Below are 27,893 nucleotides of genomic sequence, written 5' to 3'. Positions count from 1 at the left end.
GTATTGTGAAATCCATACAGAAGTAGAATAGTGATACAAAAAGCAAAAGTAAGCAATGATAATAAAAAGGTATTTTCTACAACAACTTGTGAATAAGTGTGCATAGTGGGGTTTTTTCCTCCACTGTTTGCACCCTGTGTATTCATTTTATATTGGTACTGAAAGGTTTGGTTTTGGTTTTTTTCCAAAGGACTGAGAATCAAATCCACAGGATATCATAGAATTGTAGAATGCCCTGGGTTGGAGGAGACTTTAGAGATAATATAGTTCCAACCCCCTTGTCGTGGACAGGGTCACCTTTCATTAGACCAGGTTGCTCAGAGCTCCATCCAACTTGTCCTTAAACACTTCCAGGGATGGGGGCATCCACAACTTCTCTGGGCAACCTGTTCCGTGCCTCACCATCCTCACAGTAAAGAATTTCTTCCTAATAGCTAATCTAAACCTACTCTCTTTCAGTGTAAGTCCATTCCCCCTTGTCCTGTCACTACATGCTCTTGTAAAAAGTCCCTCTTCATCTTTTTTGTACTCCCTTCAATATGCAGTTACCTAACTCATCTGGACATCAAGAGGACCTTGTTAAAAGAAATCTTTTATGTATGTTGGCCTACATGCCCACAGTTTGCATCTCAGAGGCCCTCTCACATTTGAGCTGCTGTACTGCAGGATGTGGAAAGGTATCACAGGTTCTTCCTTTGCTTGAGTGCTAATAATCGTACAGAAGAGTCACTATGGCTTAGATTCAAATCTGTGGGCGAAATCAGTCTCTGATATAACTATTCATCTCAGTGAAATTGCAGCAGGGTTGATTATAATTAGCATGACTGGTAAATGTAAAGTACCTTAATTTTTAGACTGCAGTCACATAGGCTCATGCACTTACACTTATTTTTATTCAAATAAGACATTTGGTAGAAATTCAGTATTACAAACACATATACATGATTTCTGAGTTTTATACAATTTGTTCAGAAACCTTGCAATATGACATTGTACTTTTTAGCAGTTTCCTTCTACTTTGTTTTCTTGTACTATGCAATATTAGACGGCACTTGTCAGCCTTTTTTATTTTCCCTCAATATTGTACTTTCTAAAAATGTCTTCTATTTCCTCCCATGGCTAACACCTGTGGGACTTTCATCTACTCCAGTAGTAAACAGGAACCCGAAGAAACTTACACCAAGAAGCAACAGTTTAAAACTGCAGTCCTGATATAACAATCCTTTCTATATTATATATAGAACATACATGGCTCCCCATTGTGATGCAAGATCCCTATCAACTAAAATATGGAGAAGATGAGTACTCAGAGATAAGATTCAAGATAACTTACAGAAACTGATCTGGTTTAGAATTTTGTACAATATATACTGGTTTATCACCGTTTTAACCTTCATAGCCCTTTGCCTCTAAAGTCAAAGCATTTAGGGTCTTTTACACCAACTATTCACATTTCAGGATCTGAGACATTCAAAACAGCTCTTGGCACAACTCAGAATAGCTTCTGCTTCTTTATTTTTTTTCTGTGCAGTCACCTTGTAGTTTAGAGTCTGATGTCTTGGGATCTCATGAAGCTCAGAGCAAGTGCTGTGTGAGAGGTATCATCTTCTCTGACAGCACAACATTCCTATTTCCACTCCTGAAGAGATGAGGTCTTGATATGTCTGATGCTCTTCTTTTCTCTCTTCTTTGGGTCAGCAGGTAGAAGCTGTCTGTGTTCAACATTTGGAACGAGGGAACAAAACAAAACATTGCCAGTCTGTCTGCAGCTTCTAAAATAGCTGTGGGAAGCTGCTCTCTTAGAGCTTTGGAATATTATGCTCATTGCTAAAGAAGGTAGAGTAGTGGGAGAACAAATATACTGTGGGCAATAAACTGTAATAAGTGCAACTTATTTCATGAGTACTATGATTGCATTTATGATATGTATAGAGTCAGTATGTGCATACAGAATTGTCTTTGTATCTTTATATTATTAGATTTCTGTAGTACTCACAACTAGCGGTGAGCAAGCCATATAATTCATTGAAATAATGTACATTTTTTCCTTTAAATGCTGGAAATGGACCTTTCTTTCTCAAGAAGGGCAGATGCTTTAACTGAAACAGTTACAGCTGGTTTGAGTTCATAATAATTAGCTTAAGGATATATTTTGTTCAGTTTTCCTAAGAAATTTATATTACTGTGAAAAAAAAAAAGAATGTTTTCAGTTTGTAATTTTAGTCTAGTGGCAAAACACTAAATATTTTAAGGTGTAGACTGTATTTTCAGCCACTTGACCTTTGGGCTGTAATGACTTAATTCCCCCACACCTGCCTACTTCTCCAGGGACTGAGAATGTGTCTGTAACACCATCAGTAGCAATTTAAAAAGCTGGTGCTTGCAAGTTAAGGTGCTGTGGCCCATGCACATGTTCCTGGCTTACCCCAAAGTGAGATCAAGTGCCTCCAGCTAAACTAATAAGTCTAGGTTGCCATTGTGGCAACTCAAGAGAAACTATGCTGCCAATGGTGTGTCAGGAGTGCTAACTTAGTAAGTCACTGTAACTCAGTTGTATGTAATCACATGCCCAAAACCAGGTGTCCCTGCTCCACATCTGCACGGTTGTATAACTTCAATGTATTTCACAAATACCTTTTGCCTCCTCTATAATTTTGCATTTGTACTGACCAGGTACTGAACGCTAGCACTGGGATTTGGCAGCACTTTTCCTAGATGTCAATGGATGCACTGGGTTCTCTTATCTATAGAATTAATCCTCCATGTCAGACTGTAGAGAATCAGTCAGTCTTAGCCTTCCATGAATTAAACATAGGCCTCAGCCTTACAATCGCGTGGCTGAAGTTTGGTAAATCATTGCACATGTGCTGAGCTGCTGTAACTATGCTCACACAGGCACACAGCAAACACAAGGGAATGTGACTTAGCTTATGTCTCTTCTTCTCCGAGCTGAACTAAAATGATCTCATATTTGCTCAGCTAGGAGCACATCATCATTTTCTGTGGGATCACTAGATGAACAGAGACACAGGAATCAATTCAGACTTAAATCAAGAGTATTAGCTTTTAATTCCTTGTGATTAAGAATAATTCTAGCAGCATTTTGCAAGAACGAGGAAGTATGTACTGGAGTCCTGTGGGTGGAGTTACTTTCTTTTTAAATTTCTTTTGCATTATCAACTGAGTATAATTTTCTAGTTTTATGCCTGTTCCAAGCTTCTGGGTAAAATTTATGTGTAATGATGAACAGCTGCTTTGCTGTGTTTGAGTGATGGATGGAGTTATGCCTGCTGATAGGTAATCTCTTAATCACTTTGGTATCTTAATGAATGAAAGATGCTCTCTACTGAAGGTAAAATCCCTTAGATCAGAACTGAAGACTGAAATCCAGGAGCTCAGTGCTGAGCCAGTGAAGTTTTTGGGGTGGAAAAGAGTTCTAGCATTTCACCATTGGCAGCAGTTATGTTTTAGAAAGGTAAGGTACCACTAGAGAGCCAGTGGAGAGCATGTAGTAGAGCAGCTCTTTGGGAAACAGAGCCAGTGATTTCTCCCAGGTCCAATCTGAGGCTCACAAATAAAAGGAAAGTTTTCCATTGGTCATATCTCCCTACATACAACTGTGCATGGCCTAAGTCAGCCAGCAGAGTTAGTAATTCCTATTCCGTTGGTTTCAGAACAGGGGCAGCCTGACTGTGACCTCTCCTGAGGGGGAAGCAGAGCAGGGGAATGCTACACTGATGCTGCCCTCGTGACAGATTGTTTCACCCTTTATTCTACCTTATTTCTAAGATTAGTTTTCTGGAAATAAACATTTCTTAAAGCCAGGGCCTGAATTAAAATCCTTAGGGACCAAATGCAGCTCTAGTTACCTATACAACAACCCGTGAGATAAATAGTCATGGTTGAAGACAGGTGGTTCCCACTGTGTTCAGTCTCAATCCCAGGAAGGATGGTTGAACAGACCCTATTCATCTGTGGCATATTGCTGAGCTCTTTTACAGATCTCACCCTTCCACAGGCGTTGTATAACCCTCTCAGGTTTCTCTAAAACATAGGCTTCAGCTATGTTTTAACAGAAAAAATACATAAAACACACATCCACTTCCTGTGCCTGGGGCCACCCTTGTGCTCATCTAGAGGGGAGCCATTCCATTTTGACCATATTAACAGAAATGCATAAAAGCGAAAGCAGAAAGAGCACTTTTACACTGCATTCATCAACACATGAAAAAACAGTCTAGCAGAACCAGTTCTGGGCTTGTTCCATTGCATACACAGACACAAAGCAGTTGTGTCTGTGCATGCTGGTACTTTTAAAGCTGACACTGTTGTTGACTCAAAAGCTGCTTGCATTATATCTGTCCACTGAAGTATAGATTTCCACATGTACAGCACCAAGGTGAACAAATCAAATGTATGCTCCTGCCACAACCAGAGAAATGCTGTAGTGAACACATCTCTGCCAATGTCTTACTGGTTTTTTTAATATTTAAAATACCAACATACCATCATGAGTTTTTCTATGGACTTGATCACAAGGGTGTGACAGTCATCTTTGTGTTAGTGTGGTACTGACAAATTACTGCTATAGAAAAAGTAGGAGGAAGAGTCTCCCCATATTGGGAAATGCTGAGCCCTGGTTGAAGCACCAATCTGATATTCAGTAGCTCAGTACCATATTCTACCAAAGACTTGCAAAGCAGCCTTGGCCTCAGTTTGGATGTATTGGATGTATATGGATATATTCATACTGCCTGTTTTTGCCACAAGTTAGATATAGATGCTTTCTAGGCCAAGTTTAGAAGAGACCTGAGGGCCGTATTCAGGCTGCCTTTTATACATGTTTGTACTGCTATCATGGCTACTTCCTGGCTGGTCTGACTGTGGCCTGAATTGCTCTCTAGCAAGCAGCTAACTTACTGTCAAAGTCCATGAACCATGCAAAGTGGCCTGAATACAGCCCTTTGTCTCCTTGTCTCACTCCCTCATCTGTATGTAATGCAGGGACAGAACAAATCTCAGCAAGGTTATGGAGATGCTCAGATTCCAATGAAGAGGACAATATGGCTACTTTTACAGGCAAAAATGTACTATGCTGTACTGTGCCGTATATACAACATAAGGAGACCTGGTTTTAGAGGAGTTTGCCATCTGCAGGAGCTTGCTCCAGATAGAACATCCAAGAGTTAAAAAAGGGATGCAAAAGTTAGCAAGAGTGCACCCTGGCATTTGTAGCAGCAATTTTATATAGACTATGCTGTGTTCCAGCATAGCTATTTCCAGATGGCACTATATTTTACATTTTCCTCTTGCAGTTGACTGCTATCACACATACATATAGTACAACAAAGATGTACATAAGGGTGTATTATTGCCTATTCTTTGTTGTACACTCTTGCCCAAACATCTAGGGCTTTATTTATGTGACATTTAGTCTTCCTCAGAAGAGAATCTTTGCCTGGAAAAACAATATATGCAGCAGCTACAAAAGATAAGGAGAAACAGAACAGTATGGCTAATAATGAGAACACCAACAGCAAAAATGTACAGGGTTTTGTCACAGTAATCCTGAGGCTGATGAAAAGGCGGGATGAAATTTGGCAGGTACACAGAAAAAACCCAGAAGTTCCCAAGAATGAACCAGAGAAAGAGGAAAAGGCTGAGGGTTAGATGGATGTAGTACTTGTGAGCATTCTGCCTCCAGGGATATTCGTCGTCATCATCATCATCAATCACAACAGACTTGGAAAGCAGCTGCCTCATCCTGGTTGAGTCATACAGCAGGAGAGTCACCTGGAGGCATTGGGGGAGAAAAGGGAATAGGTAAATTGGCTGCAGAAAGTCTGAATGCCTTCTGGCCACTGCCAGTCTTTGGGCCAAATAAAATTCCATGGGGGAAAATCATGTAAGAGAAAGCTAAGGAGCCACAAATGAGGCAGATCCTGCTGGACAATAATGCATTTTTTCCCTACAGTTTATTCACCAGTGAGATTTAGGTGAGACATCGGAAAAAACTTGCCAATGGTAAGGATGGAAAGGCATATGAGAACAGATTGTGTAGGGAGATGGCAGCAGCTCCCACGCTGGAGACTTTTGAGAACAGATTAGAGTAACTGCTAAATGACTTAAGTAGTGTAGTTCCTGCCTTGTAGTGGGTGGATTTGTCTCTCCCAACTCTGTTTTCCATGTCTATATAGGTAAATTATGAAGCATCTAGACTGTGACCTAAACCTCAAATAAATTGCTTCAGATACTGTTGTCAAGTTTTCTTCAATTAAGTGTCATTTTCTCAGATTGCTCCATTTCTGCCTTCAGTCAGAACTAACAGAGAAGTAGGTGGAATACCACAATACCGTGTGGTTAGGAAGGTCTGGTATACAGAGAAATGCAGTAGGACTCATCAGTGATGCTTAAATTTCTAGTTTAGTCTTGGCAATACGAAGAACATAGGTAGATTGCAGTGTAGAGAAGCTTTCATATTTCTGTCCCCTCAATGACCTTCTTAATTTCCATAGATTTATAGGAGACGTATATACAGAGCCCAACAAGGATTTTGGCCAAATGTTGTGAAACTTGTGTTATTTCCTATACCTGACATGCTTGGCCCAGTCCTCAAGGTACTAGCTGTTGTAATTGCAACTCCCCTTTTTAGGTACTCAGGTTCCTGTGCAAGTCTCCTTGCAGTGAGCTGTGTCTTTGGGAAAGGGACTCCAAGAAACTAGCTGAGCAGGAAGCTGCCTTGGGCAACCAAGAACGAAATGTAGAGGTAAAGATAAAAGATGTGGTTATGGGGAGAAATGTACTGTCCAAACAGGGGTTCTCAGCCATGCTCTCTTTTACAGAATTATGATCTGTGCTCATTTTTCTGATTGAAATGAAAGAGAAAAGCATCCCTCATTTTACACTCTCCCTTCTCCAGAACACTGGCCAAGAGAAACCTGTTTGGGTATATGTTCTGTCTGGTTCGGATTTTAGTCCATGTGCCCCATTTTCAAGAGGCAAGGCTTAGCAAGAGAATCCAGGACATCCTGGGAAGAGTTTTCTCTTACTCTTCCCTGTAAAACTGTTTGATTATTTATAAATGATTAAATATTTGTCACAAAACTGACTGTTTTTCTAGCCCGGATGTTGCTACCATGTGAGAAACACAGATTAAAGTCCCAGCACCAAGACAGGAAAATAAAAAAGGTGTTTCCACCGGTTGTTTCACTTCCAGCTGAGCCCTCAAACTGATAGACTTGTTCAAACCAGCAGAGCATCTTCCTCTCAGGTGAACATTTAGCTCACGACACACAGGAGGGAAAAACCTACTTGGCCAGTAGGTCCACGGTTTCTGCATGGGGGGACCTGTAGGTCAACCTGAAGCCCCATGCAGTTCATTAGCTTTGAGATGAGCTCAGCACATAGATAGCTGCCTGTACTCAAGCACGAAGCTCAGCAATGGGAATGGGATTAAATGGCAGATGAGTATTCACTTTGAGGAAGTCAGAGAAACATCCCATGTAGATTTATGGATCTCAACTGCATCTAACCAGTTCACGGAAAGCACATTTAATTCTTATGGATATTGCCTTGCTAAGCTGTGATTGAAGCAATTTCTGTCAGTTGCTCACATTGTTACTAACTGCTGAATATACACTTATGGAGCAGCATGATCTGAATTCAACAGGCCTCTCTGGATGCCATAGAATGGTTCAGTTGCCTCGGTGAGCAGTTGTAGGTTGCCATTGCCTTTTGAAAGATTGGAGGTGGTAAAGAAATAGATGAGGAGCTTATAAAACTGCACAGATCTGGACCAGAATGACTTGCTATTAAATGATGTCCAACACAGGACAGCATTCATTCAGACTTCATCCTACACCCATTCTCTGACCTTTTAACCTTCAGAGGTCAAGCAGATGTATTGCTCAGTGAACTTGGTGCAGTCCAATGGACATAACAGAGGGCAGGGTTGAGACGGGAATTCGGCTACAGACCAAGTACTATGAGATGACACATGAGTTAGGCCAATCAAGTTCTGACCAAATTTATTGCCAGAATGCAAAATAAGAAGTCCTGTTGTCAACTGAAGCAAAATTCAAGCCATTATTTGAAGTCATAATTGTGAGAAATTAATAAGACGGTTTTATTATAAGCAGGGATTTCCATGGTTACCTCATGTTGAGATACCTGGAGGTCATTTTGTTTGGAGAGATTGAAGAACCATTTTGTGGTCAGGAGCCTGGTGGGTTGTGTGTTGTTCTGGTCACTGTTACTGACTGCTTTGTTTGCTGTTCTTATTGTTCTGGTTGTACTGATCACTGTTACTTACTGCTGCTTGCTGCTTTCCTTACTGTTCATATTGTTCTGGCCACTGCTTTGCTTGCTGTTCTTGTTGTTTTGATCACTGTTAGGCGAATCAGAAAGCATGTAAGGCAGTAAGACCAATTTGGGCTTGCTGCTAAGGGACCATGCGGCCGGGGGCAGGGAAACAACCTGATAGGTGGATCTGGTGCAACCAATGGACTGCACCAGAAAGCAAAGACTGCCTTTTAAGGGAGAAAAGAGTGAGGCCTGGCGTGGGAGGTGTGAGGGAGTGGTTATGTAAATCAAGAGACCTTAAAAAGGCTTGTCCCCTCTCAGTCAGGTGTGCTGGAATGAGGCCACGAGTTCAGTGCACCCAGCGTGCTGTTAAATAAAGTTCTTTGTTTTACTTTATTTGACCGTCTCCGAAATTTGAGAGATATTTCTCACATAATGAATACTAACTGACCCATTTACCACCTTACTTGGAGTGAGAAAAACTGTCTTTAAACAAGAAATAGCTAAGAAATAGTCAACATTTTTTGTGGAGAGTTCAATCCATTAGCATCAAAATTTCCTTTTAAGTTCTGCTGTAATCTTTTCTGAACCATTATTAAATGAACCTTGATTATATAGATAAGTCCACTGGTGTGATCGAAGGACTAAGCATTTGTAAGTAGAAGTCACTTGTTACATTCCTTGTAACAAGATTAAGCACTTCCTTTCTTTGTCCATTTACTTATTTACTGACCAAAGGTCCTTGTGGGGATGATTCATATCCCAGTGAGGTACTGTGGTTTGGTTACCACTGTGAAAGAGTGCACGGAATGCAGAGACCTGCAGAGGAATATTCTTTCCCCATTTCTTTCAATCCTGACATAGAAAAGAGGCTAGAAATGTTATCAAAGGGTAATGTAGATAGCTCTTGTCTGCATTGTCTGCTGGCTGCAAGATGCAGTGCTGTCACGTCAAAGACTAGTAGGTTCCCTTACAAGGGACAGGCTGTGTGTACTGAAACATTAGGCCACAACTCATCAGGTCTACCCTGTCTGCTCTGCCGGTGACAGGCTCCTGGGAATGTTGGCTGGGTGCCAGGTTGCTGCTGCCCTGGTCAGCACTGCAGAACAGCCAATGCTACCAGTACAGATGGTCCTCCAGCAGCACTGCTTGCTGCTCTTAGCCCTTCATGCCCCAGCATTGCGGTTTCAAAGCTTCTCTTTCAGCTCTGCCCCTCTTCCTTCCTTTTGTACAAACATCAATGGGACAGCAAAAACCAGTTGAGAAGCCTTAAAGTAGCTCTTCAGCTTGTTGTGACAAGGCTCTTCATGCTTCCTAGCAGCCAGTAAACACTGTCTGCAAAGCGACTGTCAGAACAGGGTGATCCTTTACCCTAGAGTCAATGCAGAGTTATAGCTTTATAGCGACCGGGGTGCAACATGGATATGAGAGTGTCTCTACTGGTCAAGCAGCTAGGCTCTGGCTCAGCAAAGATATAAGTGAGCACAGCCCACTAGAAGACAGGTAATTGTGGTTAGAAATTGCTGCTCCTAGATTGATAAGCCCTGCTGTGATGTAGGGACATATTTACTCTGCTGCATAGTCATTACTTCTGGCCAGATCAGAGTGGGAGTAAATTGAACTTGTGAAGGATTATGTACAAACACTTGTAGCTTTATAGTATTCCCAAAGCTAGGAGAGTAACTTAACTTTTTGTCCAGTCTGTGTGTGAAAATGAAGGCGAAAGGTTTGGCATGCTTGGAGGACTGCTTGTGGAAAAAGGACTCCATTTACTACAGGCATCCATGGTTAAGTAGTCATTTCCCTCAGTAGGGATGATAGCACAGATACTGTGATGTAGGAGAAAGTCACACCACAATGTGTGGGACAATGCTGAACTCATTAGCATCTCACTTGATTGAGGGGTGCTTTGGGTGCTGGAAAAAGCACAATTCAATCCCGATACTGCATGCATGTGGCTGTCTGGAGCCATCATTATGTCTTAACTAGCAAGTCAAAGTCTAGTCACACAAAATATTTTTTGCACAAAGAAGGCACATTACCTTTAAGCTGCCAATCACGCCACCCACCAACAGATATAATGGAATTAGTGGCTGAACTGGGCAATCTTCCAAAAACTTCATTCCTAAAGAGCAAAAATGAATGTTTGTTATCTGAAGTGATCAAATAGTGCAACAAGATGTACAGTGCAAACTATAGATGCTGTTAGTGAAGCATAGAGCTTACACCCAAGACTTGTATCCAGCATCTGTTGAAATGGGGTCTGAATTAAAGGGGGTTTGCATCTCCCACTACAGGAGTGAGGGCCATGAACAAGCAAAAGGCAGTAGAAGGAGGAAAGAGAGCAAAGGTAACAACAGCATTACTGTTATTCTGGCATTACTGATTGGAGCCAGTATTGAGGTCATTTAGCCTCTGCTATTTGTTAAATGAACCATTGACTGAGCTGGACAGGAAATTTTCATCAGCAGTAGAAAATTCACTGAATTGAAAACTATGAATATAAGGAATTCTGATAAGCTTCTCCCAGGATTTTCCTGCTCAATAGCTCATGGGAGTGTGGCATGTTCCTGAGTGAGAGGCCTCGGAGCTTGGGAGCCAGTGCCTGTAGGAGCACCTGGAACCATTTTAGTTTCCCAGGCAGCTGATAGGCAACTGCAGAAGCTCAAGTTTTCAGGCTGTTTGGGTTGCTGGAGGATAAAAGCATTGGTTGTTATGGAGGTGGGGATCCTGGCAACCCTCAGATCTGCTGCTAGAAAGAGAAAGCTGGATAAGTTTTAAAGGAGTGTATGGCTGTGTAAGGATGTTGCTGGCAGTAGAGACTGAAGCTTGTGATACAGGTCTGTGGCAGTGAAACTCATCTATCCAAATATAGATGTCTGCAATGCGGGCATCCATGTGTGAACTAGTTTCCTAGACTCTGTAGTTAATAGGGAGAAATAGATACTTGTAAAATTCAATTAATTTATCCTGAGATAGGCATTTGAAATGGGTCAGGTGAGCTGGGCCCTGAAAGAGCCTGTGTCTCTCCATGGCTATACAAGGAATCTAGACAGCCAGCTGTAGGTATCTAAAGTTAGCTGGGATGAGTCCCCCTGCCCAAGTCTCTTACCCGGTGGCATCCTTAGAAATTTTAAACTGTTCATTACACTGTAATTTTACTGTTATTGTTCCCATGTTTTGGGGCTTTGACTGATCAGGTGCAGAGGGCAGGAAGGATTTTCTGTTTTCTTCTTGCTGTATAAGTAATTTTCAAGGAGATATTTTGACTTTTCTCTGAATAATTGGGGTTATCTCAATGCAGGATACTGAAAGCAATGTTCTGGTCTTAGTGCAAAACATCTCTCATGCAGGAGGTCTTGTCTGCATTTTCAAAACCACACTGAATAGGAAAAATCAGGAAAGAAGTACCAGGGTGTTTTGGTTTTGTTTGTTTGTTCGTTCGTTTGTGGGAGGTTTTTGCCCTTTTCTACAGCTGTAATCCTCTTCAGCTTGTCAATTTACCTACCAAATCCACTGGTATTGCTGGTCCAGAACATTGCTGATGTCCTGAATCTCTCCTGTGTTCTGGATTGTGGTTGCTTGCTGTAAGTCTATATTAGTCATAGGACACAGTGTTTTGTGATCTGCTGTGTGTGAGGGCTGTGGAGTCCAGTCAACTCTTCTGTACTAAGTATTTGTTAGCAGCCTTCTCATAATTGAAAATGGCTGGACTTAGATGGATTTGGACTCTTTCCCTTTTTGTCCCTACTGCAAGGCTGTAATTTTTTGTCCATTTTGCCACTATGTACTGCTAAGACCTGCTCAGACTCCCAGCTTTACAGGGGTAGGCAGCAGGGAAATTGTCACAAATATATCATTTTCAGAAAGCTGCTGTCAGGGTTTTCAGAGTCCTTGGACCTGTAATAGCCTGCCACAAAAGCAGCTGGCCAGGGATAACTGGGAATATATTTCAGCTTAAGAACCTAGGCAATTTCTGTTTCTAGTGTGTTACTGAGATTTTGATTGGAGGCAAAAAAAAAAATCAAGAAAAAAAGCCTCTTTTTTTGTTTGTTTTTTTTTGTTTGTTTGTTTTTTTGTTTTTGTTTTTTTCCCTCATAGTTCTATGATTTTCTTTCCCAGATAAATCTATTATGGAGTCCTTTCATATATGTAACATGATGGCAGTCAGTCTTGGGAAGGATTTGAATGACAGGCAGTGGTACACTGTAGGTTTTGGGAGAATACTGCAGACAGATATGACAGGCAAAAGATAGGTCAAAGTGGGTAATACAGTAGTAACTTTAAAAATAAACTCCAAGGTGTGAAGAGGAAATATGGACCTACAGTTGACAGATGGGCACTGGTATTTGTGCCATTCAGTTCTCACCCAGCATGTGTTTGATTTATCTGGAAACACCAAAACTAGTAGGAAAGCAGCTTCTTTTCCAGGACCATCACAGAACAACACTTCAGCAGGATCCAGGACACAAAGTTCAGCAAGTGGAAAGAGCACTTGTGAGCAAACAGGATATGAGCTCTTTAAGGACACTATTTTGGGCAGTGTTGCGGTGTGGCCCACAATGGATCACTACTAACCAAGTGTACCTGTGATTCACCATTATCCATGAGATGAGGGGTCACAATGAATGAAAGTCAATGCAGCACTAGCCCCATTTTACCTGCTTTGCTCTTCTCAGCTGAAAATGGCTGAAGTGCACCCCACAGTAAAGGAGGGCTTCTGTATAGCAAGGCTAATCTGGTGTTTGGTGCCTGCTCCCCACCTTTTCTTCCAATAGGAGGCAGAGGACACAACATGCCAGGCCATTTTCAGTTGTTTCTGGTGGGTGACTGCAGCTGTCATCATTTAGCACAGACCTCAGTCAAGCCCTGACTGTGAGCTTTACACTGGGATGCTGGTGCTGCATGGGTTTTATCTTGAAGGAATTGCTTTTGGGTACTGTTTTATCAGAAAGCATATCAGCCAATCAGAAGAAACAGAACTGGTGAGTGGCTGAAGGACTGAAATGCAAGGAGAGATTGTGTTAACAACTGCTAAAGCACAGGACTGGAACGTTCCCACGTGAAGGTACAGAGTATGAGAATAGGCTTCAGACAACTACTGGGAGCATTTGCGAGTTGAGGAATTATTTGGTGTAGATATGAGTGTGAGGAATATTAGTAGGTTAAAATTGTACAGGGGGAAATATAGACTGCTTATTGAGAAAATGATGTCATCAGCTTTCAAATGTGATTTAGCTACCATAGGGGAATACTGTGTATGAGGGTATTCCAGACAACATACAAGAATGTGTTATTGGGAGCAATACTTTACTGTCCCAGAAACTAAAAAAAACAACCAAACAAAAAAAACCTCAAACTCTCTGTATTTTTGGAGTGTTTAGTGAAAAAAAGGAATCATCTCTGACAGTAAGAGAGTTAGAAAGCTCCTAAACAATATGTGGCTTAAATGATGTCATAAGTCTGGAAAATTTGCTGAGTTCCTTTATATGTACTTGAATTATACTGTGATTTACAGTATTATCAAATTTTAAGAGTGTATAATGTTAACGTGTAATTATTACCAGAGCTGCCAGTCATTACTCTCTGAGTTTTAGCAAATATTATATCTCAGTTTTCCTCTGTAGAAAGCAGGAGCCAAAAGGAGTGGATGCACATCAGCAAGTTATTCTCTGATATCATAGTAACAGAATATTATCAGAAAATCAGATTAATTTTGCCTAAATAATAAATATCTGCATTTTCCTTGATATTTCATTTTCCTAAAAATACTTTGCAGATATGTAGCTGCAGGAAACCAATATCCTCTGACAACATTATTACAGTGACATTATCTCTTAATTTCAGTAAGTTGTGAAAAAGAAAAAGGCTCTCTATCTGATTCAGGAGATAGCCAGAGCTCCAGGCTAATATCTTACGATACACTTTCCACATCTCAGTGATCTTAAAGATATTATGAAATATTCCTGAGAAATTATAGTTATAAGTGGTCAGATTCCAGCCCTGAATTCATTTCCAGAAGTCTGGATGTCAATATGCATGGAAGTTGTGCCACATTTTGAATTATATCTTCCCACCCCTATTTCACAGCTCAGACATATTCAGCCTGGGGAAAAGCTAAAGCTAAAATCCTCTTAAGGGATAAATAGCAATCTTAAGTCATGGATAAGTATAAGAGCCAAAGTGTTGAGATGTAACAGTTCTGTCCATTTCCCTACTTCCTAATTGCTCCTTAATCCCTCATTAGAACTCCCTAATTCCTAATTAGGACATCCTAATCAGAATCCCATCATAGTCATCACTGATACCTGGAAGGCCCCAGATAAAGGGAACAAAACTAACCTTAAGCTGAACATTTTTTGTGGGTTTGGCCAACTATACATACCAACAGTTTAGGTCTCCTGACTGCCTTAAAAGTCACCTTGTCTCTATGCAGACATCTAAAAGGGTGTGGGACTCTCACTGTCAGGAGCACCCATTTCTTTTAGTGGCCTGCAAGGACAGCACATGGCACTCAGCTTGGTTACACATGCATACAGTCCAAATCTAGGTGGGATGCATCTTGCCCACAGCATCTGCATGTAGAGTTTACTTGCACCATCTTTCATGAATAATGAAGCAGAAGGTGAACAACTTCTCAAGGACACCCATCTGGAAGGATTGTAAGTGCTCTTGAGGATGGAACTTAGAATTCGAAGTGATCTGGATACACTGGAAAAAGACATTCAAAATCTACACGATGACAGTCCACAAAGCTGAACACTGCTTATAGGACAGAAAACTTCAATGCAAATAAAAAATGAGAAATGTCTGATAGAGAACAGCACTGCCAAAAACCATCTGGGCTTACAATGCACCATAAACTAAATTGGCACCAGTGAGTTGGTGCAGGGAGAGCATCTTTCATTTTGAGGTGTGTTTACAGAAATCCTGCATGCTAAACAGAGGAGCTAATTATTCTGCACTGCTCATTTCTCAGGTCTCAGCTGGAGTCCTGTGTTCCATCTTTCATTCTTTTTTTAATGGAAAAAAATAGTTACATTGGCCAGAGGCCAAAGGAAGGAGGCAAAAATACAAACAAACAAACAAACAAACCCAAAATAAAACAAAAAAAAACCAAACAAAAAACCTGTAGAAACAGTGACTTGTGAGGTCAGGATGAAAGAAATAGGGTTTTGAGATCTCTTGGGGAAAAAAAGAGAAGATGGAGAAGGGTTATAATAGCAGCCTTCAAACAGTTCAAAGGATCTCTTGAGTAGGACAGTAACCAATCTGTCTTTGTGACTGCAGTGGGTAGGGCAGGCTGTAATCTGTTTAATTTGCCATAGGGAAGATTTAGGTTGGATAGGGGGGAAAATATTTTGTCTGTGAGAGCAATAAAATGTTGAAATAGGCTCCTTGGGAAGCTGTGGAATTTCCTTGAGCAAGGGCAAGTCAAACATCTGTCAGGGATGCCGTGAGCATGTGAGCCTGTCTGAAAGTGGAGGTGGACTGGTGTCTCTACTGATATTTCTCCAGTGGGGCTTGCAATCCATTGTAGAGGATGTGAAAGGCCCAAAAAGAGTAAAGACGTGTAAGAAAATACTCTATCAACAAAACATAAATATCTATGTTAATGGTAAGGAAAAGGTGATGCTTAAGAAAGGAAGGGCCTTATGCAGTTTAAAAATATATAAAATTCTGCAGCTTAAAGGATTTTCCTTTCTTAAATATTTGATCTTGAAATGCTACTCACAAATCCAGCCTTTGAGGGGTTATACAGAGACAGATCAGCCAAAAACCAGGTCTGACTTTCAAAAAGGTTCAGAAATAGGAGCCTAGAGCACCTCTTTTTCCCTTTCAGCATTACGCTTCTAAGATTTTTACAAGGCAGTTAATACAGAGGGATCCTGATTAATGAAATCTTCTCGTGTGTCAGATTCTGAACTTTCTCCCACAGACAGAACCCTGCTTTGAGGTAAGACACACTGGAGGGCTATTTAAGATAAACAGGCTCAGAATTCAAGTACTGTTTACTCCCCAACATGCAGTGTAGGCTGGGATTCTATCTGAAGCTAAAGTACCAACACACAGGTTTAACAGTTGGAAACTCTAGGTTTTCCAACCCCCTTCTTCCACCAGATGTGTTAACCTGCCATACGGTGCCAGGAAGTTTCTGTTTTCAAATTGTGTAGTTTCTACTTTCAAATTTAGTAGTCAACTTACCTACAAAAGTCATGGACAGAGGTAAGGCAAGGAAAGCGAGGAGCCCAAATATAAAGAATGCTGTGAATGAGAAAAGAAAGACAGTGTTATTTGAGCTGGTTCAAGTTTAGAGGCCAGCATTTCCATCCAGTTCTTTATAAATACTCTTTATCCATACAGTTGTGTAGCAAGAAATGCAATGCACTTGATGGGGTGAGAATATTGTCTCTGTGGTGCAGCATTTGAGATGATGGGACCAGGACATGGTTTGTTATTTCCAGAGTGCAGTGAGAGTTACAAACTGCTTTTGCAGCTATTACTCGTAGCTGTCTTATTGCAAGGGCAGGGACTTGGGCACTGATGCCTTAGCTTGCATCTGCTTCAGGGGCACTGCCGGGTGATTGTGCAGTAATAAGTAACTTTGCATCAGCTAATCCATGGCAATTGATGAGCTATATCTGTTTGCTAAGTAAATATCAGCTTTAATACCATTCCACTCAGTTTTCACTGATAGCTAAATAAACTGTCTTTATTGCAGATGTGAATAGTTTCTGTCTGGTCTAACTCCCTGACCCAGCTTGGCTCATGAACACAAAGGCAGCAGCCCCACTGCAAGGAGTGGGACTTGTCATTGGGATAGATCAGCTTAAGCTGTGTGGAAAGATGCTCCTAGGCGTGCACATACACTATTCCTGCAGACGAATGGATCTGAGGTGCTTAGTTAATCCCCAGAGAGCTGCAGGTGTATCTGAGCCCTGATATTTTCCCAGCACAGCCTGATGCTGCAGAGGAACAATGCTCACCTTTGCAGAAAGTGAGAGACAATAGCATCAGGAACAGTATGAGCACTTGCACACAACCTGTCTTACAAGAGTTGTCACCTCTGTGCCTAATCATGAACACTTGGCAATATTAAAGTGAAATGCTGCCCTGCAAAATGAGAGTAAAACATAATGAGGACATTCTGTGGCAAGTGTCCCTGCAGAGAGCTTTTACAAGTGGCTCAGTCTGCAAGAGGATGCCTAAGGACGCAGAAGGGCAGCTGGGCATGGATTGCAGAGGGGTTGAGAAGAGAATGTACAAGAAAAGGAGTAGGATGTCTCCTCAGAGGCTTGTGGAAAAAAGTCTTGAAGCAAGCATTCAGGGTTGGTTTGGGACTAGCCCTTCCCCGGGCAAACTGTCATGTGCTTCCCCATGCCAGAGAACTGCAGCCTCTGCAAGGCGAATGGCATCTTCCTCACTGTGCAGGAGTGGGGACACTGCCAGCACCCTGCAGACAGTGCCACTCTTGGAAACTGCAGCACTGCCAAAACATCACCCTCAGGCTGCCTTAGAGAAAAAGGGAAGCATCATAGCCTCCATTTTACAGAAGGAGAAACTGAGACAGAGGACATAAGAGCAGTATCAAAATTCAGGGCAGATCCACCAAGCTTTCTGACTCGCAGACACTTTTCATGGGAACAAACCATACCCCACACACTGCTCATGTTTTCTCTGCAGAGAATGAAGATCTTACACTTCAGTGCTTGAGAGACATCTTTCTCAGAAGCTTGTTATCTCTGTGAATTGGTAGAGACTGAAGGTACTTTGAGCTGAAGAAAGCACTGCCGTTCCTTTGTGCAACCCCCTCCTCCTTTCCCTGTCAGCCAGTCTGCCTCTCTCTCTCTCACACACACACGCATTTTTACCCAGACTCTCCTATCTCTTGAATACTGCACAGTACAGAAATTCTTCTTCTGCTTGAATAGTGTCCCACACTTGACTAAGCTCTTTCAACTACTGACAGCCTCTCATTAGAACAACTCAGCCTAGAGCCTCCCTTTTCACCCCGTCACATTTTGTGCTAGCTCCTTTTACTGTTGCATTATCTAGACTAATCTTTCATATTCAGAAGCGATGATACTGTAGCTGAGTTGGGCTTCCAACAACATCTGCAAATTGTGCCCAAAGCCTGGGCAGCTCATCTGTCTGGCACCCAAAGGAGTGCACTTCAGCTCTGCAGGCGTTGCATCGACTGCCTGGCGTTGTCAGAGGTCCTGTCACTGCAGCGCAGCTCTCGGAGCGACGTCACTTCTCTTCCTGCAGTTTCTTAGCTGCCTCCTGTTTCTGCCCTTGCTGCAGGGGCAGGAGCCTGGGAGGAGGAGGCATCATGTAATTTGTCAGTTGTGCAGGTCTGAGTGATCCCCGGGGAGGGACGCTGCTGTAAGCTGTGTAAAAGGCTCGGGGGGCCGTGTATATGTGAGGCTGCGCATCTGGCACACAGGTGTCGGTGTTTGTTTGTGTCTAGCATCTACCCGATAGCTTGGTTTTGGAGGGGAGAAATGGGGGTAGGGACCACTCAGAGCTCAAGAGAAAAAGATAATGGTTCATTAATTCCCGTCCCAAAGGAGTCGTTGGGAATGTATTTACTCATTATCTCCCCATTCAGCTACAGTCTTTTAGGTCTCGAATTGGAGGGGCAGATGCATAGCCTGGGAAGGCTTCCAGATCCATGTTTAACAAAGTGAGACTCTTCAACAATTGCCTACACAACTGGCAGGGCTCCGCAGCCGCTCTCAGTGCCGCTAGCAGCACTAAAGACTGTTTTCCCCTAAACGTGTGGGGTTTTCACAGAAATGCTGCTCAGCTGGGACATACACTCTCTGCCTGGATTTGTCTGGGCTGTGCTGCCCCGTTCTGGTTCGAAGACAAATTGCTCAAGAAAATGGTACTTGCTGCAGGGTAGCATAGCTCAGCAAAGAGGATGCTGCTGTCTAGGCAGTCCCACATGATATTTTTATGTCGGTGACATTGCCTCACAGGCTGGTCAGAGGCGCCCCTGGGCCCATTTCTGGAAAAAGTAGCAAGAAAGTGCTGGTGGTCTCTTAAAACACAACAAGGTGTGAGGGAAGTGTTTCCAGGCATGTCTCAGAAGGGTATCTGCTCTGTGAAGCTGGTGTCATGGCCTCAGGCAGGAGGACCCACTGCTCTGTACTACCAGGCAGCTGGGGCTCTGGTGAAGTCCTGCTGTGGAAGCCATTAGTGAGGAAGTCCTAACACACTGGGAAATGGGTGAGGGGAAGAGCTCATGTCTGGGATCACAACAGAGGAAGAGAAGAACAAGTGGCTGTGTATCTTGCACATTCCTTGAAACCTGTGGTCACAAAAATCAGACTAGTGGGTGCAGATTTTGGTTCCTGCCCAGCAGGATTGTCAGCTTATATAAATCTACTGTTTAACTGAGTTACTCCTGCCAGGGTCTTCCCACAGAAGTAAAGGCACTTGAAATTACTGTTAACATTATGGCTGTACTTCATGGTCTCTCTTCTGTCTGATGCCTGAGCTCTTGCATCTTCCATAGCCATGCCCCTGCACTGCAGCTCTCCTCCCCACCCTCTGTTAGTCCCTTGTTTTCTGTCCCCAGTTACTATGTGCCTGGCCTCAGGCTACACAGCCTGTTGTCTTCTGTCAGGTGGTTTGGATCTGGAGGCACTATTGCATGTGACACCAACTCACCTGTGGGCTCCTCAAACTTTATTTTGCTGCCATGAGTTTTCCAAGAACTTGGAAGTTTCAGATCAGCTCAAGCTGTTCCTATTTACTTTGAAGAAAGAGAAAAGTTTCTTTTTTTGGGGGGTAAGTATAGTCTTCACACGATTTTCAGAAGTAAATTATGAGTGTAAATCTCTATCTACCTACTCTTCTTAGGTAGTATGCTAATACAGCTGTAGTGCAAGCTGCTCAGTAGAGCATGTGGCAAGCTCTCTGATAATAAATACAGCAATAAATGAAGTGTTGGTTACGCTACCATCACTTCCAGATGCCATTTGTTCTGTAGCCTGTCAGGTTCCTAATAAAAAAGGACTTCTTTTTTTAATGATGTGTTACCAGCTTCCAAACAAATTCTGTGGCTACCCTGGGATTTATCTGCATGAGCAAAACTCTGGGTGTAAATTCACAGTACACACTTCGGACATGCTGTGGAAACAATGCTCTGAAGGGGGCTGACTCTCAGCAGTCTGGATGTTAGCAAATTCGGGTCAGTTGCCAGGGCCCCTGGCCTGATGATGCCCTGAGGTAGATGCAGATGGTAGTGCACTAGCTTAGCAAGCAGTGTCACAGGGTGCTGTACTGCAGCATGGATGGTGTAACAGGCTGGAGTGCAGATGGGTAGCAAGTATTTTCATCCATGTTTTAGTCCTTCACAGTATCTACAGGCATCGCCTGCAGTATTGATAGGGACTTGGAGGAAAGAAAGAATGCAGCATGTTGGGGTGCTGGGGTGGGAAAGAAAGTCTTGATGGATCTTTCTGGGGAACCAGCTCCAACAAGGTCATATGTTTTACAAAACAGGAATATGTCTGCCCATGGTTTTGGTAGCTGTGGATACTGGCTGTCTTTCTGTGCTTTTGAGTGACAGGAAAATGTCACTATCGCAGATGGGATATGCAGAAAAGACTTGAGCAAAATAATGTGAAGGAAAATAATTAAATCTTTTCAACTTGGCCAACCAACAGCCAAAAGGGAGAAAATAACATCAGAGTCTGAGCACTCAAAACCAGACCTATAAGTGATCTGAAGTATAGAGACATGAGATGAACTTGAGCAGAAACAAAGATTGCTTTGTTTATGAGTCTAGATGCCGTAGCAAGGAGATATATTGATGGAATAGTCTCTTGGGAAGAACGGTGGGAATCCCATCCCTGGGGTGATTTAATCACTTGACCAAACTAGATACTCAGCAGCTGGAGGATTCAGTGTAAGGAGCAGCCATTCCCATGAAGGTCTCTAGTCCCAGTGCAAAGCCACCATATGAGGCAGGGGAAGTGTGAAAAACCTAACTTGCAGACCAAAACCAAGCTCAGGGCCCTCTACTGTTTGCTGTGTCCTATCACTGTTTGCGTAGACAAGGTTGTCTTACTATGAAACGATAAACTTTGTTACCCAGATAATCTGTGCCACCATAACATCACCTAAAATTTATGTTCTAGATTCCAGCACTGACAACAGCAATGCTACTCCCATCAGAAATGGTGTTGAATAACAAGATGCCCAAAATATGGGAACCTTCAAGAGGGGGAGGATATAGATGTAAATGCAGAGGTAAATGTAGATGTAGGTGTAGATATACATCTAGATGTAGGTGTGGTGCTTTGGGGGTTGGGCAATATTGCAGAGTGTCTTGTCTGAATTTTATATTATGCCTCTAGCTACTAAACTACAGTTATGCCATGGTCTAGGTTCTAGATTTGTCCCCTTCTGATTAATTTGTTCCCTTCTGATTAATTTCCAGATGTAGAAGGTATTTGGCTTTACATATAGAGCCACCAGTTTGCTTTACAGTAGACCTAGGGTAGTGGATTAGCCTTCTTTTTTGGCCAGTTAATTAAAGACCACCCTAATGTTCTAAACTGAAATTGCTACACCGAGAATGAAAAGATGCTCTATAGGTGGGTTTACTCTTCAGAGTTATTTAAATATCAGGAGACCATAGGTACAAATGTGGGGTTGTGGTGAGACACTCTTTGAAAAATATATGATGGATGATGAGAAAAAGTGAAATTAAATGTCACTGCACTTCATGAGGTTTTGTATTTTAATGAACAGAAAATCAATTGTGGATGCACTAGCTGATCCATAGCTATAGATGAGCTGATTTCGAACTTAAATGTGATGAAAACCTGAAGATAATTTTCTGGAATGGTATTTATGAGTTGCCATACTCGTGGGTAGCTTTTTGGGTACCTGAGAGGGTTCCTCTGGCGTAGAAGAGCATAGGTGAGATCAGGACTAATCCCTATCTTTCAAAAAAATAATCAGAAGGATTATTTTCTCTATCATGATTAAAGTCTCAGTGGTAATTTAATACCCACAGGGAATAGCGGCATTTTGCTTGTAATCTCTAGGAACAAAAATCAGAGAAAATACTACTTTTGACTTTTTTAACTATGATATTCACCAATGGTTCCAGATCCCCCCTGCTTGTCCCTTCTGCTGGCTGCAAGGGATCCCACACCAACTGGGTCCCAGTTCTGCTTCCAGGGGCTTGTCAGGGTGTAATGAGAGCACCATGTGCTCCACACCCCTTGTTCATCACTCTCCAGTCCTCCTGTCCCATGGATCAATGATCAGCATGAACAAGTGGGCCAGAAAATGTCCTCCCCTACCTGTACCAGGTTTCTGCAGGGGAGCCTGGTTTGAGCTGTCTGTCCACCTGGCCTGATTTTCTCTGCAGGGTTGTAAGGCAGCAAGGAGTTAAGGGCCTTAATCATTAATAAAAGTTCATTCTGAACTTTGAGAACCTTTCAAGCAAAGCAAAAAGCAGGAATGTAGAAAACTCCAAGGTAATACCCAGACTGGGAAATGCAGTACTTAGTGTGGGCAAAGTATCAATTATCATGAGCGGTCAAGGGGTTTGCTTCTCATATTTGAGTGGAATTAGAAATTGCTACTGCCTAGAAGTGAAAGCAAAAGGCACTTGCAACTCAGAGTGAAAAAGAGATGCAGTCAGCAGGAGTAAGCTACTTTAAAACCCTTGAATTTTAACCTCCTGCCAACAACACTTCTTCCCTGGTCCTACAAAAACCCACGCCAGGAGTGCATTTCTCCTGTGACTCTGTAGCTTGCCCAGCCCCAGCCCAGGTCAACTTTCTGCTGTGTTTCTTCTCAGAGAGCAAGAACCAGCCTGTTCACCCCAGCCTGGGAGCTGTTGTGTCATTACAACCCTCTGCATCCTCCACCCTGGGAAGGCGGAACCAGTTGCTTTAAAACCTGAGTGAGCCCAGCCTGTCATGTGAAAGACCCCTATACTGATGCTTACAACCCACAACATGCTTACAGCCCACAGTGTGGCTGCTTATGGGGGTTACCCATCCCTACAATGGCCGTTGTGCCAGGGACCAGACAAGCAGAGGGAAGATGACCCTCTCCCAAATGTCACTGGGTGAAAGGAGGGCTGGCTATTCCTGACCATACTCTGTCCCCAGCCTCGTGTCCCTGTGTCAGCCAGACGCTGGCAGCAGTTTTGCTTTGAGGAATTGCTCCTGGGAGAGTTTGTCCCCAGGCTGGCTGTGCTACTCTTTACCAGATGATTTTCTCTGCAGATACTTCTGCTGGACTATGTGTAAGGTAACACTTGAAACAGAAGGCGAACACATTATATTGCTTAAGTTTTCTGCTGCAGCCCATATTAAAGTACATGGTGGTGTTTATGTTTGTTTGAAATTTTATGCTGGCCTGCTATACTTCAAATTCTGTAGCAGGCAGCTGCTGTTGGGATAGAGTTACTATTGCTCATTCCACCAGCACCCAAAATTGCCTAGGAAAGGAAATATCTCAGAAAGGAGATTGGAAGATTCAGGTGAAACTTGGTACCATATTAGTTCCTTTATATACATGGCTTAGCAACAGGGCTGATTAAATACAGAAGGTGCTTACTACCAGAACTGCCTTACCATTGCTGGCAATTTTGGATATGCACCGGTGGCAGGCTTTCTCCAGGCCAGCAGTCATCGTGATGAACCTTTCGGGGTGTCTGTGGAGACAGAGAAATTAATATGGTTATGAGAAGTGTCTTTACCTTACTAAGTATCTTGACTCAGAGTACTCACACACCTTGGCAGGCTTTCACTACTCTCAAAAACTCAAAGCATCCACAAATGCAGACAGCAGCCATCAGTGTGGCATACCCAGAGGTAGGTATGCCTTCCAGTAGCTCTGGGCTTGCCTGCTCGTGATGATGGCAGAGCTCTGGGGTCACAGGGAGACTGGGGGAGAAGTAAGTGTTGATGACATCTTCCTGAAAAGTATGAAAGGTTCTGTCTCGACTTTGATTGGAGTTGGGGCAGAACAAAGTCTATTTAACTGCTATGAGAAAACCCAGTGAAATGGGTACAGTTCACTACATAAACCTCAACAAAAATTAATTAGTGAGCAAAAAATGAATTGAAGAAACAAGGAGGAGAGAGGATGAAAATAGTTTTAAGATCAAGGAAGATTCTGAAGAGGAATACAGAATAAAAACTTCAAGCCACATGGAGCCGAGAACAAGATGCCTTTGATAGAAAAGTAGCTGAACTAGAAAGTAGCTCCTTGAAGAGAGGAATTTTTACAAGGTGAGGTGAGCTATGAGCAAGCAGCTAGGCATCTGAGGCTGGCCGTCAAAGAGCACCAGACAGTTAAATAGCATCCAGTGTCAATGGGACTGTGGAAAGCTCACACACACACACACACACACACACTCCAAGCCTCAGCCTCTGGCCAGGATCACCACAAGTCTGCCACCAACAGCAACTGTGTGATAGAAGAAGGTGTGTGTGGAGGAGGCTGGGAGGGAGAAGCTGCATTTCTGCACATACCTCAAAATAGCCTCTTCAGATTTTCTAATGGTTAAGGACCAATATTTGAAGCTTAGCACCGTTCTATTCTGAGCAGACATGAAACCCACCCTGGGGATTTCTCATGTAATGCTGGGCACAGTCTGGCCCAGAGCCTACTAGAGACCACAGGGCCCCAGGCATGTGTTGAAGATAAAGACAGGCTTGTCTTACCAGCTGATATGTGGCCATACCCCTCTCCAAAGTCTGTCCAAGCCCTCCTGGTCATGACTCAGCAAAACTGGCTGTCTCCTGGGAACCTGCTTTCTCCTGCAAGCCCAGATAGCAGCACAGGACTCTCTGCTGCCATGGGGAATGGGATGGGGTTTGCTCCTTGCACAATGGCATTGCAGTTTGTATTTCCTGGCAGTAATAAAGGCAGGGCTGTCTTTACCTGTTGGCAACCAAGCAAGTAGTAGAGGCTGAGGCGTTCACAGACATCCCACTGGGTCAATAACCCTTACACATTGCAACCAGCCACCAAAATAGTTATATCCATGTTTCTAGTGTGCATTATCTCATCAGGTGTCTCATGAATTTTAGCTCTCCTTCTCCAGCCCTCATCTTTGTACTATGCCACAAGCCTCATTTGATAGCTGTTACTGCTGTAATAAGCCTTGCAAATCCCAGAGGACATCTCAATCAGTACTGAACGGTGGACTGGAATGGAAATTACATGAGTGCCTGACCTGCTGGGGCAACATACTTCTCATACTGGCCACCAAACCTTCTTCAGTAGAGCAAATACTGTACCTTTGGACTGCAACTATTGATGAGTATTTCAAGGAAGGAAATAAACACTGTTGCATGCTCAGGGAAAGCAGGAAGGAGGAAGGGAAACTGGTAGTTTCCTCAATAAAATGACACATTAATTTTAAACTTCAAAATCTTTGGGGCAGATTTTGTTCCTAGAAAGTGCATAAAATGGGCATTTATTTTGAGTATGCCAATGGCTGCCGACAAAGATGTTCTAAATTATGCAGAGATCAGGAATATTAGTCTTTTTATAAATGTTCATGATTAGAATTACTTTTATTGCAGTAATTCTTACAGAAATCATGTTAACCAAACCAATGGTGTATTAAAAATCAGTTAAATATGAAATTATCTTGACCAGAACTGTGTGTGGCTGGGAATGCTGTATTTCCATAGGCAAAGCCTAAAACGCGTGTTTTGTCTTTATTTACTGCTATTTTACACCAGAATGAAAAAGACAAACTGAAGGAGGATTTGGTATCTGGAAGCATATCACCACCTAGCGATGGAGCCGAGAAGTGACTGTGAATCAGAGCTCTGTGTGTGCAGTTTTAACAGGTGAGATAAAGAAAGCAAGTGCACACAAGATAAAGAAAGCAAGTGCAAGGCTGCACACAAAACGTGTTCACACAAGGACACAACACACATAACTACCAGGTGATGATTTCAGTCCTTCCTCAGACGTTGGCTTTGTCTCCTACAGGACTGAAAAATCCCTCAGAGAAGTCATTATATATGCTGGATTAATAGGTGTTGCCCTCTACACCAGAGCTTTGGTGATTCTGCAGAAGCTGCTCTGGGTGTTATAGACAAATATTTTTCTGCATGCCAGTGCATGCGGGTGCTAAAGTGCGATTCAACATCCAGGCAGCTGCAGTACAATTTTATTTCCTAGCTGAAACAGGGAAACCATCACAGAAACTCACAGGAAACTGCAGGTGGTACAGTATGAAGACTGGTGGCATGCAAAGGCAGGGGAGTATCTTGCCCCACTGTGAGTACTCCCAGTTTAGTAGTGACTTGGGAAGGTCACAAAACAGAAACCTCAGCTACAACTAGGAAGAATTCAAAGACCAAAGCCACCTTCTGGATCTCCTCCCATCAGTCCTTCCCTGGACTTCTCTGGATTCATTTCCCTAAGCTAAAGGGACCTGCTCTTGTTTTAGAAAGACCAGCAAGTGATGGGGACAAGCTTCTGAGCCCCTTGCAGGATGCTAGAACCTCTCCTTACAGCTGCTTTCCTGGGTAACAGGTTGCAGCTGAGCCACAGCAGAGCCACAGCATCCCAATGCCTCCTCCAGGCTTTCCAGTACCTCCTCACTGAGTGCCCTCCCCGCTGGTAGTCACTGGCCAGGTTTGACCACATGGCACACAGGCTGTGTCCCACACTGGTGCCTCCTGTAACTCACTTCCTTGTCCCTGAGAAGCAGTTGTGATAAATCTCTGTAGCACAGACCCTCCATCCTGTTTCCTTTGTTCTTTCAATTAGTTTTAGCTTTAACTATTTTTCTGATCATTACTGTAATCCTAAGTGTTTAGGTAATACAACTCAAAAGAAGATGAGCACTGACTGACTGGTGCATCCCCGACCCACAGCAAAGCCAAAAGGCAACTTCATGCTGGTCCCACCATATGTCAGCCCAAACAAGAGCCACCTCCACACTTGTCCTATGGTGTTCAGACTTCTAAAACTGAACCCTGCCCTCTCCTGTCTTCAGCTGCCTCACTCTGTGCTGATGGACACATCAATCAGAGTTTCTGGGACTTCCTAAGACCCCGTTTCCTACTCGATGGCTCCTGACTGCCACAGGATCCCTGCTGGGACACAGGAGGTTCACGTGGGCCAGCAAACCCCTCCAGAACAAGGTGTCTTCTCTAAGTACTGCTAGACGTAATGGTTTCTTTTTGTTTGTCTAAAATATTCAGTGCAAAGTCCTTCTCCAGAGCCAGTTTCCTAATGAACCACAAAGCCCCACACTGGCTTTTATGCCAGCACAACATCCACTTCCCAGCAAACCCCTCTTACCTGAGAGTGCCGTGGGTGCCAAATCCGTTCACCTGTGCATGAGGAGACCAGGCAGAGGAACAGCAAAATCCTTCAGTGAAAGCCTGCTGGGGGAGTCCTCTCCAGTGGGACCCCAAAGCTGTGCTCACCTCCCTGGGTCCCTGCCTGTGGAGGCACGGGGGGACTTAATGGCTTTTATTCCTCCTGGCTGTCGCTCTCACAGCTCTCCACAGCAGCACCGTGGGAGCTGTGGGATGCAGGAGTGATTGCTGGCAGAGCCCATCCTCATTAGT

The 27,893-nt window shown here is 43.1% G+C and overlaps 1 protein-coding gene across 2 annotated transcripts; it reads right to left on the bottom strand.

The window, feature by feature from the left end:
• Nucleotides 1–871: 871 nt before the first annotated feature.
• TMEM272 (transmembrane protein 272) lies at nucleotides 872–27,893 on the bottom strand. 2 transcript variants are annotated; one of them, XM_027648107.1, is made up of 5 exons: nucleotides 27,622–27,893; nucleotides 23,919–23,998; nucleotides 16,507–16,566; nucleotides 10,344–10,426; nucleotides 872–5,793 (listed from the first exon to the last, which is right to left on the bottom strand). In XM_027648107.1, the coding sequence occupies exons 2-5, from the start codon at nucleotides 23,974–23,976 to the stop codon at nucleotides 5,431–5,433; spliced, it is 564 nt and encodes a 187-aa protein (XP_027503908.1). In that variant the 5' UTR covers nucleotides 23,977–23,998; nucleotides 27,622–27,893; the 3' UTR covers nucleotides 872–5,430. The 2 variants fall into 2 exon arrangements, with proteins under 2 accessions (XP_027503908.1, XP_027503918.1); XM_027648117.1 differs by lacking the exons at nucleotides 10,344–10,426; nucleotides 27,622–27,893 and having other exon boundaries at nucleotides 23,919–23,955.

The sequence above is a fragment of the Corapipo altera genome, unplaced genomic scaffold (genome assembly GCF_003945725.1).
Source record: "Corapipo altera isolate COAL_440 unplaced genomic scaffold, ASM394572v1 0, whole genome shotgun sequence".
NCBI lineage: Eukaryota > Metazoa > Chordata > Aves > Passeriformes > Pipridae > Corapipo > Corapipo altera.
This window is presented reverse-complemented; position numbering and strand designations above follow the sequence as displayed.